The sequence below is a fragment of the Borostomias antarcticus genome (assembly GCF_949987555.1).
Source record: "Borostomias antarcticus genome assembly, chromosome: 5".
NCBI lineage: Eukaryota > Metazoa > Chordata > Actinopteri > Stomiiformes > Stomiidae > Borostomias > Borostomias antarcticus.
In genome coordinates this window covers 6,186,679-6,203,873 of record NC_140238.1, presented here as the reverse complement: position 1 = coordinate 6,203,873, position 17,195 = coordinate 6,186,679, and the positions used below count along the sequence as shown (strand labels likewise).

The 17,195-nt window shown below is 42.3% G+C and overlaps 3 protein-coding genes across 4 annotated transcripts in view; all 3 read left to right on the top strand.

The window, feature by feature from the left end:
- The first annotated feature begins 529 nt into the window (after positions 1-529).
- On the top strand, positions 530-7,139 carry LOC311308587 (cell cycle control protein 50A-like). The gene is made up of 7 exons (XM_084437568.1): positions 530-980; positions 1,063-1,182; positions 1,648-1,755; positions 4,776-4,863; positions 5,560-5,703; positions 5,811-6,020; positions 6,316-7,139. The coding sequence occupies exons 1-7, from the start codon at positions 729-731 to the stop codon at positions 6,507-6,509; spliced, it is 1,116 nt and encodes a 371-aa protein (XP_084293694.1). The 5' UTR covers positions 530-728; the 3' UTR covers positions 6,510-7,139.
- An 870-nt stretch (positions 7,140-8,009) lies between these two features.
- On the top strand, positions 8,010-11,425 carry LOC311308875 (cytochrome c oxidase subunit 7A2, mitochondrial-like). 2 transcript variants are annotated; one of them, XM_084437948.1, is made up of 4 exons: positions 8,010-8,098; positions 8,657-8,746; positions 9,817-9,901; positions 11,233-11,425. In XM_084437948.1, exons 1-4 carry the CDS (start codon positions 8,081-8,083, stop codon positions 11,286-11,288), a joined length of 249 nt encoding a protein of 82 aa, XP_084294074.1. In that variant the 5' UTR covers positions 8,010-8,080; the 3' UTR covers positions 11,289-11,425. The 2 variants fall into 2 exon arrangements, 1 of the variants encoding a protein (XP_084294074.1); XR_014630440.1 differs by having other exon boundaries at positions 8,053-8,098; positions 9,043-9,901; positions 11,233-11,297.
- A 3,287-nt stretch (positions 11,426-14,712) lies between these two features.
- Positions 14,713-17,195, top strand: part of col12a1a (collagen, type XII, alpha 1a) — a gene marked incomplete at both ends in the record, with an annotated part of 62,929 nt that continues 60,446 nt past the window's right edge. Inside the window, 1 exon segment of the mRNA XM_084438402.1 lies at positions 14,713-14,782. Within this exon segment, the coding sequence (XP_084294528.1) occupies positions 14,713-14,782 (70 nt within the window).

Here is a 17,195-nt window from a genome sequence, read left to right as displayed (position 1 = left end):
ATTGTAAGCTATAGTGATAAGATAAGATAAGATATCCATGTTAGCATATAGGAGTACTGTTACTATAGTTACTGTTAGCACTTCAGACTTCCACTGTGTCATCAGCTGCTGGCCCCTCTTCGCAGAGCAACCGACGTATTTTCAACCGGAGGTTTCGTGTCGCCCTTGATATTATGTAATATAATAGGAACGTAATATGCATTATAAATGTTTCAATGATTTGAATGTTGTTACTCCATCACTGACAGAATAGTATACATTATGCAGAGCTGAGCACGAGCATCATTCGGGCGCTCAAGGGCCAAACCAGAGGGATGGCACTCAGATGGCTCTCAGGTGGCTTTTTAAGGTGGCACTCAGATGGCTCTCAGGTGGCTCTCAGGTGGCTCTGCACCAGCTCTGCACCAAACATGTGAGAAGGGGGCGTGCTCATCAAACATGGTGACATCACTACTACGTTCTCCTACACCATTGGTTACGGAACTTCCTGCATTAGTCTCATCTGTCATCGTTAGCAGGTTGTCTTTTCTCGATCGGAGTTGGTTATAAACTACTCCTTTACCACTCAACGATGTACGGTTTGTGTTAAATAGGTCCATATGTCCTGGCGTAAGTAATATTATAGTAGTTTTTACGTGTCTGCGGTCGCTCTTTTGGCGTCAACAGGTCGACGAGGGATAAGCAGTTGTCACTTGAGTGGATTATTCTGCTGAGCGAGGATTTCAGCCATGATGGCGTCAAGTTACAATGCGAAGGAAGAGGATGGCCACCCTTCGGGTGCTGCTGGCCATGGCGGTGCAGCAGGAACTGTTAAAAGCAAGAAGCCAGACAACACTGCATTCAAACAGCAGAGACTGCCCGCCTGGCAGCCAATTCTGACAGCGGGCACCGTCCTTCCAGCTTTCTTTGTCATTGGACTGATCTTTATCCCTATCGGCATTGGCCTATTCGTCACTTCAAAGAACATCAACGAGTTCGAGGTAAACTATCTAGCTTGCTATCGTTATAAACTAGCTAGTTAGATAATGTTAGCTTGCTAATAGACTCCCATTTCGTTCCCAGATTGATTACACTGGTGTTGACAAGTCGAGCGCCTGCTACAACTGCTCACAGACCCTCAGCTGGAACAGCACAAATCCATGTACATGCAGTGTCCACTTCAACCTAGATCAACCATTTGAGGTAAGTAGGAATTGTCAGTTGCAATACTTTGATATGAATGTAAAACGTTTGCAGATAAGCTATTTCAACAATATTGTTGGTGCAGTAATTTACAGGTTAATAATACTGTAGATGGAGACGTATTGAGCCCGTCAAGTACAGTGGCTTGCTCAGGAGCCATTAGGCACTCATCGCTTCTCTTACCAGAAACACTTAGGGTGTTTTGGCTCTGTCCTTTCAATTGATCTCTGCTAGTATTTACTATTCTGAGATAATGTTATTGATTAGCCATCTAGGTTGCCTTGCCATCTCAAGATCTACCAGTGCTCTCCCTAGGAGTACTGATTCACATGGATTTGGTGGACATCACCAAATCATTCTTATCTGTTCATGAGATTAGTTGATCACTCACCTTCTCTGAATTACTGCTCTACTCATTTCCTCTGAAATATTGACTTACTTTTTTCCACCTTTCTCCCACTCTAGAGCAATGTCTTCATGTACTACGGGTTGTCCAACTTCTATCAGAATCACAGACGTTATGTGAAGTCAAGGGATGACAGTCAGTTGAATGGAGACTGGAACTCTTTGAAGGTACCTTTATAATATCGACAAATTCAGGGCTCTGTTATGTGAAATACAGTACCTGACAATCTGAAAGCTTCAGGTAAGGGCTGGTCCCAATGTCGGGAGACAGGCCACTCTAATGAATCTGCAGGAATAGAATACAGTCATTGCTCACAGTTATTCTATGTTTTTTCTGTTATTACTGCTTTTTGAATTTTGCAAGAAATGCCCCCACCATTAAGTCCAATTCAGACCAACCTGTCAGTCGGACAGAAACAATTGGGAGTTCTTACCGGTGAACCAGCTTTGTACAGTACATCGGCCAAGATGAGCCAATCAGAACGCCACTCCCAAATCCAACAAGTTGACGTAGTTAAATCATGAAATATATTTACAACATATTTACTAAGCTTACAAGTCGCCTAAATTGTCATTCATTTTGTACATCCCTCAGTTGAAATGTGCGCTTGTCACCGTTTCTATGGGCAAAGCTGGTCTGAATTTAAGAGAACAGGAGGATATTTGTGTTTACACAATAAATAAAAAACATGATGAGGGTTGGGTACCGAACTCTGTACTTTTGAGTACCGATTCACCTAAAATCGATCAGTGCCAAATTTCGGTACCCGATAGTGCATCTGTGTAAGAGTAGAAAATGAGAGAGTGAGATTATGTCACCCCAGATTGTTCAACACAGTTAGGACAATTGGTTACTATTTCCATGCATTTCTTACTGCCGAATTGGATAAAGCTACTCCCCTGCGGCAGGCAAATAATCACACGGTGTGCAATGCAAAAGACTGGTTGCACCTGTGGCAATGAGCATCAATTCTTTAACCAAACCTTTCGGCGTTTCATTCAGTCCACCGGTCTACTTGTGTGTTTGATATGGCAGCAGCACTTGTTGCTTCCCAGTGTATTATGCTCTGGGTGCATGCTAAGATGGATGAGCTGTGTGCGTGCGTGCGTGCGTGCGTGCGAGCGAGCGAGGGAGAGAGTGTGACAGCCAGGCAGGGCTCCGACTCAAGAGAGAAAGAGAGAGATGTCTCCTGATAGTAGTAGTGAAGATGCTTCTTAGACTAATATCTTAATCTTATTTCAAGTTAGATACAGGGCTGGAGAGATAAACGGTGCAAGATAACGTTTAACCTAAATAAATAGAAAATCAGTTTTCTAAACTTCTCCAATAGGCTAGCCTACTGTTAGTTTTGACCGAGTGCAGCCATGTAACTTTATTGTGGTGCGCTGATGCACGTTTCGATTATACCAGTAGTCAAGACCAAGAGTCAGTTTTACATTTGAATGTGTTTTTTTTTTTTTTTATATATCTGTATTTATTATATTATACAACACACTAGTTGTATTCTGGAATGTATCGGAATGGAGAAGTTATGTATTGAGCAAATTTAAGAAGTACTGAAAAAAGGAACTGAGTTCCGGGTACTGGAACTGTTCAAATAGGAACGGTACCCAACCCTAAACAGGATAAACATGAAGTATCGGTTCATGCTGAATGAGCTTTCATTTTGAGTCAGAATTCTCTTGACTGAGGTATTGAAAAAATAATAAAGAAATGAATTAGAAGCTTCACTACTGACTGTCTCTACTCATGCCACTCCACTCGCACTTTCGTGTAGGGCGTAGGCTCAGAAGCAGTTGTGTGTGTGAAGTGTGAACGACAGTTGAAGAATACACCCTCAGTATGACGATGACTTTGTTCATTTCTGTCCAACATCGGCCATAGAGAGGTCAGCACAGGAGCACTCTGCTGACTGACAGGCTGGTGTGAATTGACCTATGGACTCGCATAATTATGTCAACCTTAAATATATTTGGCATACTTACAATTGGCAGAATACAATTAGCAGAACCGCTGCTCCGGACACAAAAAAGAGCACATTCAAATGATAGGCATGCATACAGACTCTCCAAATGCTTCAGGTAGCGACAAAATGAATTCTCAGAGAACTACTGGCGTTATTCCTTTCCTTATTGTACTTAGAGATTGACTAATTATCACTACAAAGACTGAGGATTGCCCCTACTTGGTCAATTCAGAGCTAAACAAAACAACGGGACTGGTAAGGTGTCCGTGTCAAGATAGAGTAAGTTTAATACAGTATGGGAGAAGAGGAAAGGTGTCAAATTCAAACTCATTCTTCTACTTGTTCTTTTTTCTTAACTAAGCTGGGGGAATGGTTTTGTTTCTGTGCACCTACCCTAGATGGCAGCCTAAAATATTTTTTTGTGGGTGAGCACTGAGGTATCATACTGTATACTTCAAGGCACATACCGTTGTGTTGCCCAACGTGTAGAATTCAATAAAATAATTTGATTTGTGTGGATGAAGTGTAAACGACAGTTGGCACAGTGAAGAATACACTCTCAGAAGTTCGGCCTCATGACACCCTGTCCATTTAGGCAACTGCTTGCAAACAGGTTCACTGGCAAAATATAGGTTACTGTTTGCTAAAATAACACATTAACTGTGTTTAGACAAGTCAGAAAAAAACCCAAAAGGAGTCGTAACACACAGCAAGGGCTCATGGAGAGAATATATGTCCCATATTGTGTACAGAGCACAAATTACAATCTAACGTTAAGCAGAATAGACAAAGGTGTACAGGTGTGCAAAGGTTGTGTACAGAAGTCCCTTTTTTAATTATGAGAGGATGTGTTTTGTAGCAGCAGTTGGCAGTGTGTGCATGGAAACGGGTGGAATGCATTCCCTCCAGAGCTGAGGCTGTTCTGCAGGGGGATTGTTTACAGGGCAGCCTATGCATGAGGTGGGCACTTACCTGTTACTAGGGGAGGAGTTAGCAGAGCCAGACACACACACACACACACACACACACACACACACACACACACAGAAACACGCACACACACACACACACACTCATTCACTCGAGAGAAAGACCTTTTGTGTTATGAATGGATACCACACTAACCAGCCCCAGAAATGCACTGAATAGTCTAATGATTGTTTTCAATGCCACATGATTCTTTTCTGCCATTGTGCTGGAACATCTTCTCACTTTTTACAGGGTCCCAGCAAGGAATGTGAGCCATACCGCACCAGTGATAACAAGCATATTGCCCCATGTGGTGCTATTGCCAACAGTCTCTTTAATGGTAAGAGTAATATCTTATTCCTTAGCAAACGGTTTTGTAATCATGTGCACATACTTTTTGCTCAGCGAAAATGGAATCAAAATGTTATGTACAGAATGTTTGGTTATGAGATCTAAGGAAAAAGCCTTTTGCACACCTGTAAATTGACAAGAAAGAAAAGAAAGCCAAGGGCCATCAGTAATGACACAAAAAGCACCCGCACACTGTCTCCACTTGCAGAGAAATACTTCAACGTTCACCTGAAGAAGGTCTGTGTACCAAAACGTCCCATTAAAATATCTGTGTGCGTGAAGTGAAGAAGGCAGTGAGCTTTTGGTTATGAGATCTGCCAATGTGATTCATTCTTGAAATGTCTTTCATGTCTAACTAACTAGCTAGTTAAAGGGGAACGCCGTGTCATAGCAAGTTGAGCTCAAATGTCGCTTTGACCTCAATGAAACCGATCTGTACACGCCAACATTTAACCGATCCTTGCAGTAGTAAGCTAGCTCCTTTTTCCTCTGTGCGCGTTATTGACACAGAACTCTGTACTGCACAAAACAGAAATATTTTTAACCTGTACTAGTCAGATACATGCCAGGGAAGCCAGGAATAGGGCCAAACATGAAATTCAGTGTACTTATCCTTTAACTTAGCTTTATAACCGTGCACATCACTTGCTCTAACTGACTCTTAATTCCCATGTTTCATTTCCAGACACTCTTGACTTGTACTACATCGATCCTAATGGCACCAGAACACCCATTCCTCTGGTGAAGAAGGGAATAGCCTGGTGGACAGACAAGCACGTGAAGTTCAGGAACCCTGGAGGGAACGACAACCTAACCGCCGTCTTCCAAGGTTTTTATCGAAATATGACATTTAACATAGTTTATGCAAATGGTGTCATGCATATTCACATCACCTTGACCTGACCTGGGACAATTCCCAACGTCTACCTTTGTCAGGCACAAGCAAACCCGTGAACTGGAGGAGGCCAGTGTACGAGCTGGATCCGGCAGACCCTGAAAACAACGGCTTCATCAACGAGGACTTCATCGTATGGATGCGCACCGCCGCCCTCCCCACCTTCCGCAAACTGTATCGCATCATCCACAAGAAGAACAACATGACGCCCACGCTGCCCCGGGGAGAATACATCATGGAGGTCACCTACAGTATCCTTCCCTGAAAGCACGGGTGCATCTCACCTCCGCACACACTAGATTCAAGTTGAGGTGTCAATTTTGTATCATAATTTGATGTCAAGCAGGGGACATGTTGCCGTCTTTATAAGGTAATCAACCATCAGCAGCTTCATTTCCCGCAGTGTGTATCAATATGCACACATTACACAGGTACCAAACCAGTATACAAACCAGTATACTGTACAAACCAGTATACAAACCAGTATACCTTGAAATATCACCAGTCCTGATGCTCTGGTCCTCTCCCTTAACCACATCACCTCAGATTATCCGGTGCGTAGCTTCGAGGGACGGAAGCGCATGATCCTGAGCACCATCTCCTGGATGGGAGGCAAGAACCCCTTCCTGGGGATCGCGTACATCACCGTGGGCTCGGTCTGCTTCTTCCTGGGGGTGGTCCTGCTCATCATCCACCACAAATATGGCAACCGCAGCAACAGCGCAGATATCCCCAACTGAGGACTTCCTGTCGTGGAGCTCCTCCCACTGCATGCCTGGGTGGCCTCCGGGCCCCATTCTGGACTGCTTGCTGATGTAGCCTGGATGCACTGGTCTTTGTAAATGTCTGTTATGTGTTCTATTGTACGGTTCACCCACGGGAATCGTCCTCCACAGGAGGGCAGCAGTCAGTATCCATCAACGAGCTACAGTATATGTCCTCCAAAGGTGTTGGGGTTAGGCAGGAGAACGCTGAGGGATCTGGGGATTCACTTGTGTTCATATGACTTCCATGACTTCTGAATATGTTATCTGTAGTGTGGTCCTCAAGTACATAATGTGTGTGTTTTTCTATTGATCCATATCATGTTATTTTAAAGTAGAACGTGTATTATTTGAGAAATGCTGGTTGTGAATGGCTTGATAGTGAAGGTTGTCTATAAGTGAGCTCTACACGCATTATATGTACTGTAATGTCCTGCTGTTGAATGTACTAATGTATTTAAATTACATACCTCTGTGGCTCTTTGAGACAGGCTTAATGTGGAATGGGAAACCAGTCCTCTTGGATGTTTTGTTTTTTTCTCCAGGAAACATTTGTAACCTGAAGGTAATTATAAAATGACAGATGCAGATCATACCAAAATAAGGGGGGGGGGGGGGGGGTGCTGCTGCGCGATTTGTTGACGGGGGGACAGGCCAGCTGGCTCTCTAACGGCCCACGCAAATGACACCTGAAACTAACAGAGGGAGGGGTGGGGCCTACATATGATTGGGCCAGCCCAGTGTCAGTATAGAAAATGGACCAATGGGCCGCTGTCCCTGCTCTATGGGCCGTTCGTTAGCTCTTTTTTTTTTTAGATCGGCCCACAAGTAGGTCCGGCCCACCGGGCATTTGCCCGGTACGCCACATGGCCAGTCCGGCCCTGGGTGGGAGTCAAAGCAACTTGATTGGAATGTTTTTTTTTTGTTTGTTTTTTTACCAGCGGTTATATATTGTTTCTACTAAAGCTGATTCTCTTATTCATTTTGATCTGAAATGATACAACTTTCAAACATATTTCAATGTTGACCAAATGATATGCACTTTAAAAGTGTCACATTTGTTATGCAGTACTTTTTTCACATCTCATTCCGCCCTTTGTTTCTGAAGTATTATATTGCGTTCTTGGATGATTTACTTTTCATTTATATCTAAATAAAATGTTTTAGTCTTGTTGGAAGGTGCTTGATATTTTTGAATTTATTCACAACTGCTAATTCTTCTAGTCCTAGGCAGGCATGACTAGGTTGTAAACTAGTATTTTTTCTTGAATGGAAATCAATTAGATGGATGGAATGTATCACAAAAACCAATACACGACAGAAACATTTTCTGGACATCATAGAGGCATGATGAGCGAGATCACAACGATGTAAAAAATGCATGGATGTATTAATAGAACAATGTATTAATAGAAAAAATGCCTGAATACGTCAGATAATGTAATGTGTACGTAACCGGAAACGTGTCATGTTAACCTAAAGGATTGTGGGAAGTCGGTACTTGTCCTTGTGCACTCACCTCACCTCGTATACATAAGTTTCCCAAAATGTACAGGCAATTTATGGTAAGAGGCTAACTTTATTATCAAGGCGTTATGTATCGTTCTAGCTTGTAAATTATCTCTCCGTTGGTTTATTACAATCGTCTGAGTATCTTTTAAATTGTATCTCGCCAGGCATGTGAGCTAACCTTGGCTACGAAGCTAGCACTAGACTACCTGTGCTTTAACGTTAGCACACTTAGCTTATCAGTAATGCGCCTTTGCCACCTATGCATTAAGTGAAAGATAAAATACAGAAAAAAATACAGAGAAATAGTCGACTAGTTATTTATCAAAACTCTTGTTGGTTTGGTTCGTCATGATGATTAGAAAAACGATTTGACACTGACGTTATTGTAGTAATTCCTCGTGACGTAGGAGCTAGTGTCAATCGCACGTACCAGTACTCAAGTGACAGAAATGACGGCAATGTCCTCAACATCTGTCTCTCTTGATGAAGGCAAGCTAGCACTATGGGGACACGCTTTGGGACCTCAGTTAGCTACTAACGTCCTTAGCTAGTCTACATCTGTCTAGATGCATAGACTCACATAACCTTTCCTTGATCCTCTGTCTCTTCAGGGTCTTAGGCAGCTGTCCAGGCGGACCATCTCCACGAGTATCCGCAAACAGGTGGACAACACGATCAAGGAAAAACAGAAGTTGTTTCAGGTAAGCTCAATGGTCAGAGCAGATGACAAGATTAGTTGTTAGACACCACTTGACCTGTCATTTTGTCCCTGTCCATTCAAAAAAAACAACAGTGGGAAGTGACACGTGTGTACCAAGCTGTTTGTTTGCACTATGGACATTCTGAGTAGTGGAAATGTAAATCTGGTCTGTTTAAGTAGCCTAATACATCCTGATTAGGTGTCTTTATGAATGCAATTTGAAACGGATAGGTGTGGGGGAGAAAAAACACAGGTTAAGGATACAGTTAATGGTTAAAGTCTGTACTTTATTCCTAGGTTCTGGAGACAGAATCTTATTTTTTCCCCTTTGTAGCCTGACAGATAAGTATGTATCGCTCCACTGATAGTTTGGGCTGGACTGACTAATTTCTGCATGCTATGTGATACTGCAAAAAGCCATTGCCAAATCAGACCTGTGATGACCCAGGCTTTACTAATTATCACCTAGTTCATACCGCCCCTAGCTGATACCTGCTTTACAATCCTAGATATTACGCCATTGCTTTTCTGTTGTGAATTAAACTGCAACTGGAACTTATCAAATTGCTACTGTATAAAGGTAATTTTATTTGATAATATTACAATTATTTTTAAAGGAAATGGTAAGTGTTTCAATATATTTTTTAATCGGTCAGTGGTTTGAAAGCTCAGGATACTGTTGTAAATTATTGCTGAAGTCTGATACAGGAAGTCTTGATACTGATAAGCTACAAACCAATTAGGAATAGAAATGTAAGCATAGTATAGCATCTCGGCATATACTTGGGGTTTACCAGTGGAAGTGTACAGTGCCAATATATGAAACATGATTTTCAATGCACGTTTTGGGTCTCTCTGAATAATTGAAAAAGCCAAATAGCTAACTTTCTGACAGTACTGCTACCATCAGAAATAGAAGTGTCTTCTGCCCTGCTTTGACGAAATAGCAGTCTGTCTTGAAGCTTTGGGTTTGCTTAGATTGAAGCTGCCGCCTTGTGAGACAACTTAGAGGCCTATTGGGCTTGTCCACACTGTGTCAAAGTCTGATTTCATCTGTCTGTGTTTGCACAGGAGGATAATGGTATGCCAGTCCATCTGAAAGGAGGAGTCAAGGATGCTCTCCTCTATAGAGCCACAATGACACTCACAATCATCGGTAAGATGACCGCTTATACCTCTTTAATGCAGGCTGGGTGCTACTGCATTGGATGTAATTAAGTAGGTTATTGTTATTATTCCCTGTTGATTTACATATGGTATGATATTGCGATCAGGCGAGGCAGGTCATGAAATTCATCTCAGTTTTCCCTGTCTAACCTCAATAACTAGGACCAAATTGTGATACAATTACTCTGTGTTCGAAATGGGATACTAACTACATACTCAATCAGTACTGCGTACTGCCTACCTATAATATATATATATATATATACACCAGACAAAAAGCTGTTGTAATTTTGTCTCGACTGTTAATATGTCACTTAATTAAGCTTTAATCAAGCTTTAAAAAAAAAAAAAGCTTGAAGGCGAGAAAGTAATCATGTAGATTTGTAGTCAGTTTATAAAAAGTAATGGCGGTTTGTAAATCTGCTACGACATTTTAGGAGATTGCTGGTCAGGTTTTCCTCTTCGCCTTTCCTCTGTAGCCGCACCTCAATGAGTAGCTCCTGCTTCACGCTTCCTCACCAACATCAATGTTATTACATATCAACTTCTTCTCATTTTATCCAACCATGCCTCTTACCAGACGACCTAGGCAATCAGCTCGTCATCTGCGGTACATGATTCAGATGTACAGGGTTCATCCAGAAATAGGTATCGGCTCATTGGCTAGTTTCAGTGAGCTCACTAGCCCCCAGTAATGTGAGGCCTCTTATAGCATCAATACTGTCAGACTCATGAATGAATTAATGTTTTAAATTATTTTATCTTCATGCATCAAACAAACATCAAAGCCTTTCACGACAGTGTAATTTGCGCTTGCTGGTCGCTTTCCCGTCTCAGAAAAAGCTACACATTTCCGCATTTACCTTGGCCCCGTCCACTTCCATTGTAAAGAAATCAGAGCCGGACAAAATGTCTATCTAGCTCAATGCTTGAGCGATCAGTCAAATGATGGTCTCTTGTGTCAGGTTCATGTTGGACATACTGCAGTGCAAATAGGGATAAATGACATACAGTACTATGGCTTTAAGAGAACGGTTGCTTTCACGTCTGCCTCGCAGTCCGGTATTGCGCAGTTTGAAGAGACTGAAGAGATGCAATGCATTTTGGTGAAATAACCTCATGCCACATACTCAGAAATTCTTGCTAATAATAATATACATTCAGGCATTTATCGCGTACACAAAATTCATATATTGTACAGTACGAATGCACTACATATGCATCATTTCACGTCGTACTTAGTATGATAGTAGGTTAGTATGCCATTTTGAACACAGCTTTAATTTGCTTGTCATAGTAAATCTCTTTTTCTCTTCACAGGAGCTGCATACGTTGTGTATGAACTGTTTGACGCAGCGATGCCCAAGAAGCCCTGAGTGGAGGCTTGCCCTTGTTGCCCTGTTTTAAATTCTCTTCTCTGTTGTGCAGATCCATTTATCTGGGAGATTGTCCTTTCAATAATACCGATATGTTTAATTCCTGGGATCAATATTTATTGTACATGAGCCACATGTAATAAAATAATATGAATTACAATCTACGCATCTTTATCATCATTTAGATAGTGGTATCAGTTTGAAAGTATGTGCATGTATCATGCTTTTCCAGTGGCAAAAAACCTTGCATTTATCAAGTTTCCATTTAAAGTGCATTGACCATCATGGTCTCACATTTTACAAAGGCTAAAAGGCTAAAATCATGTAAGGGGAAAGGGAACAATATAAAGTTTAAGGGGTGATGAAACGAGAAAATCATGAAGACACATTAACAGCAATCAGAATCAGAATTTGTTTTATTGCCATTGTAGTTTTTCAACATACTCAGAATTTGCTTTCGGGCATGGTGCATATTGCATAACATGGACACAACATTGGACAGGCTGCAGGGACGAGACAGGACAGTGCAAGAGCAGTACAAAATACTAGTGCAAAATAAGACAATAAAAAAACAATACAAAGTGTAGTGGGGTCAGTGAATATACAGTGAGTGTGATTACAGTATGGTGTGTGCGGTATGATATGTGAGTGTGGTGTGTCCTATGTACAGTACATTTGGTGGTCAAGTGCAAGTGGGGTGGCCAGAGATGGACACAAGCCTCGTTGATGAGGCTGATGGCCGTGGGGAAGAAGCTACCTCTGGCGTGCAGTCGTGGTCCTGATGGCCCGCAACCTCCTGCCTGAGGGCAGTGGCACAAAGAGATGATGTCCGGGGTGGGAGGGGGCGGCTGCAATCTTCCTGGCCCGCTTCAGGGTCCTGGAGTTGTGCAGGACCAGGAGGGAGGGCAGGTTGCAGCTGATGACCTTCTCAGCAGAGCGGATGACACGCTGCTGTTTGGCCCTGTCTTTGCCTGTAGCGGCGGAGTACCAGATGGTGATGGAGGATGTGAGGATGGACTCGATGGAGGTGTAAAAGAGCACCATCATTTTGTTTGGTAGGCTGGTGTTCAAGTTCCCATTTGAGGTCCTGGGAGATGATGGTGTCCAGGAAGCGGAAGGAGTCCACAGTGGCGACCGGGCAGCCATTCAGGGTGATGGATTGGGGGGGGGGGGGGGATTTCTTCCTGAAGTTCACAATCATGTCCACTGTCTTAAGAGCGTTGAGCTCCAGGTTGTTTTGGCTACACCAGGACTGTGTCCTTCAGCAGGGGGTCCAGGAGTGGGTCAGTGATGATCAAATAATTACAAGTTTTAGAAAAAACTTTAAAAAACTTAAAAAATTATATTAAAAGGGGCCATGGGGTGAGGATTAGGTGCAGGAGAGGCTGTAGAAGTAGATCTTCAGTCTTGATTTAAAAATGTAGACTTGTAGTGTAACTCTCCTTGTAAGAGCACCTCTCCATGTCAAGCACTAGAGGGCACCATTGACCATGAAACATGCAAACTGTGTTTAACTAGTGTTTGATGGACTGCTCTGAGTTTACTTGTAAATCCCCAAAGATTATGCAATCCCCCCGAGTTTTTCTGATTGAGTTTACAAAATAGACGTGGTGCGCCAGGTCACCTTCACCAGCAAATGAAACGTTGAGGTTTAGGATTAGTTAATGCAAGTTGTGGCAGATCTTGTAGGCTAATTCATTTTTCATATTAATAGTCTACAGACTAGACATTGAACCGGTGACGAAATAGCCTATGCTTTCTTTTAATGGTCGCAGTGTATGCGTATTTGCCATTTATAGGGAAGAAGAGAACAAAACGTCTCGGGTAAAGTGTTTAATCGGTGGACTAGGTTACTAGATCAATAAACTGGAGGCCAATAATATCTCATTGGTCTAGAATGAGCAGACATTCTAAGCATGTGAATGTAGCCTACCCAACGTTCTGAATTGATTTGCATAAAACCGTGTGGTCTTCTTGTTAAATTTACAGGACACAAATAGGAGAGGTATAGAATATCCTAGTTCATGTTAGATAATGGTGCATGTCAGTTTAATTCGTTTTTTTGAGACCCCTGATGTGTTTTAAGTAGGCTAGCCTACCCCTCACCTATTGTTACCCGTAATGTGCACTAACTAACCGACATAGCAGATCCCAGTGCCAAAGGAATTCGGAAAGAATGCAATTTCCAGAAGTGTATTCCACTGGGGCGATGTTTCATATATCAAACTACGACAGAGTTACCAGCAGGGTTTCGTAAGAGCTGGTAAAATGAGACTTAGGGGACAGCCCCCTATTAAGTAGCAGATTGTGGAGTGATTCTTCCCACTTGGAAAGAGGCTTTCCTTCTTGGACATCTGCTGGTGGAGCTTCCAGTAGCCTGAGAGGAGAGGAGAGGAGAGAAGGGTCCACTCAGAGCTCTTGAAAGTTATTTTAGTTTCAGAGGGAGAGACTTCGAGGACGCTGTTTTTACTGATTTATTCTGATTGAACAGGTGAGGTTTTATTTTATTTTATCCTGCTTTATTTTTCAACTAGCCTACTTAACATTTTAAAGTGTATGCATTAAGTTATGTGTAAGATTTTGTGTCCTATTTGTATTGACCGTTATACTTTATGAATTTCGTTATTTAAATATTTAGGCGTAGGCTACCAGTTTTGATTTCCTCTTTGATCAATTAACTATAGGCCTAACCTGCACGTTCGAATAATAGCTATATCGGAGGGTCACCAGAGAATGTAGCCAACATCCCTGATTGCACCAATTTCAGTTTATTTGTGGGAGTAGGCCTAGTCTGGTCCGGAGCGATGCAATTGCCTACTTTTTGAGAATATTCGTTTTCTTTCCGTTTTTTTGGGCTTCATTATCATGGCCAATGGGCCCCTCGCTTTTGGGGGTCTTCGGAGATATGATTGCGGTGGCCCCCAGACTGCAGTATGCGCCCTGATGCACTAGGCGGGGCGCACAACACATCACAGTTTTGATAGGCAATGTGCACTTTTCCAGATGCATCTTCCCTTGCGAGTTCTTACAAATATTTCAGTTGAATCATGGCATATAATCAGCACGGAAATGTAATATTTGTCCAATAGCCAATAGGATTTTATTTCATATGGCCATGAGTTTTTAACACGCCTAATTAGTTAAGCATGAGTGCTAAATGTCTATTTGAAACAGCGTTTGCCAAAGAACAAGGAATGCCGAAATTCTTCAACTGGCAAAGTCATATCACGCTGTATATCAACTGAATTACCTTTGTAGACTGACTCGTGACTTCCATTGGCCGATTGATTGCCCACGTCCCATAGCCTTAAGCTACTAAATGCTGATTAATGGAGATATAGCCTAGGCTACTATATAAAAGCTGAGAGCTGAAAGCAACTTTCTCCACAGATTCATTCATGAGCTGCTGACCTAACATCTAAAAATGAAGATCGGGCTATCATTGGCCGCGGCTGCTTTCGTTGCAGTACTATTGTCCTCCGTCGATGCTCAAGGTAAATGTGACCACCGCCCCGCCCATCTCCCTTCAATCTTCATTCACGCACTCCTCCCCTCTCTCCGCCTCTCTCTCTCTCTCTCTCTCTCTCTCTCTCTCTCTCTCTCTCTCTCTCTCTCTCTCTCTCTCTCTTTCTGTCTCTGGTTGTTTGATATCAAAAGAATTAGGCCTATTCATTAGGCCATGTAGGCTAGGGAATTGTTTTAGGTTGATCGCACGGAATCAATGCATTGTACTATTTTGATTTACATTGTATTTTTTAATGAATAAAATCATACCCGGCTATGTGTGTATTTTACTTGACATGACTTGTGCTGCAACTCTTACTTTGATCCAGTATGTTTACACCTATGGCCTAGCTGTGCAATACTCACCCACAATTGGAGGCATTTGTAAGTTGCACGTCATCCAGACTAAACAGTGGTTTACAGTAGAATATACTGTATGCATAGCACAGGTTTATAGGATAAAATTATTGGATCCCCCGCATAGCCACCTCACCACAACAGTTGTGGCCATAAGAGACCATGACTAACTATACTGTAGCTGCTTGTCCAAATAGGCTTGCAGAGCAAATTGTGTCTTCTGTCTGGGTATCACAGCTGGTTGAAAACCAAGAGTCATTCTCTCATAGAAAGTAAGCCTGCAAATAATGCATGATTGGTAAAGTGTCTTTTATTTATTTGTTTCCAGCTATTTCCTCAAACAGGAGGAGATTTAAAAAAACAGACCTTAAACCAATTCAGGGTAAAACAAACACAAACCATTTTATTGTGTTACCTGATTTGTTTTATACTTGGCTCAGATATCAAATTGTTTATGAAATATTAATTGTGTTTACAGCCATTATTATTTTTGAATAGAAATGTGAAATCCCTTGTTTTCAATACTCAAAAACATCTATATAGACAATAGCCTTAAAATATATGAAGATTTGATATTCAAACATTTTCAGACCAAAAAAAGAGAAAAAACCAAATTGAAAAGGAGAAATGGAAAGTTCTGATTCTTTTCTCTGAAAGCTTTTCAGCGGGAGTCCAATGTCTACTCTCATATATCTTCACTAACGGAATGGAACTATGTAATATGAGAATCTCAAATTAATCCGCAGACAGCGCAAAGACAAAGAACCTTTTTAGGCTTCTTTGCGGGCATTCTCCAAAACGCTGAGTTGCAATCCATATGGAAAGTTAATATGCAGTAATGTTTAATGTCAGCACATGTTGCGGAATTACTTTGGCATCTGCTCTGCCTCTTTGGGAGAGTTGGGGTTCTTTCCTTCGCTGGCTGGCCCTGGCCCTACCCCTGGCAGTTAGTGCAGGCCAGGGCGCAGCCTGACTGGCTGCGGAAACTGAGGTTACTGACAGTATAGCCAGAGTCTGACCCATGGGAACGGCAGAGGTGTCGTCTGAGAAGGCTGGCGTAACATGAAAGAGAATTTCTGCCATGTCAGTTGCAGTTTAGGATTACTGTAGACTTGGTATTTTTTCAGAGATTATGTTAGAACATCATGTTAGATACTGTAGAATAATAAGAAGATGGAAAAACAAATTTAATGTTATCTAATTACTTTAACCACACATGTCTGCCCTTTTGCGATTTCTTCTTCCTGCAGAAAGACACAACTACAGTATGTTCAAGTAGAATGGGTCATCGAGCATAGACCTCTGCCCCTGAATGCATTTTGTGGCTCTGTGTGCACCAAAATTGAATGGGTTCTAAAGTGGCCTTTAGACCCCTCCACCGAGTTTCATGAAAATTGGTTTGGTTGTTTTTGTGTAACATGCTAACAAATTTACAAACCAAGAAACGGCTCCTGGATCCGCCCCGTGATTTGGATCCATTCCAAAATTTAACGGGTTCTAAGTTAGCCCATGTTACATGCCTCAGCCGAGTTTCATGAAATCGGTCTTGTAGTTTTTGCGTTATCCTAGTTCACAAAATGAATGGTGGTGAATGGCCGGCCCGGCTCGTGGACCCACCACATGATTCGGATCCGCTCCAAAATTTAACGGGTTCTAAGTTGGCCCATGCTACATGCCTCCACATAGTTTCATGAAATTGGTCTTGTAGTTTTTGCATAATTCTAGTCCAAAAAATGAGTGGTGTTGAATGGCCGGCCCCGCTGTGTTTGGGTGGCTTGTTGACCCACCCCGTGATTCAGATCCACTCCAGAATTTAATGGGTTGTTAGTTGAACCATGCTACACCCTTCCATCAAGTTTCATGGTGGAGGTAAAGATCTCGAGTAAGGTGTAAAAGCCCTCAAAGATTTCCCCACAGCCTTCCCTATATCCCCCTTCTTTCCCCATCCAGCTGCGTACCTTCCCCCCATTCCTCCATCCCTCCTCCAGGTTCCTCCACCCACCCCCCTGCTCCTTCCACTTGCCTAACCCAACCTACCCCCCCACC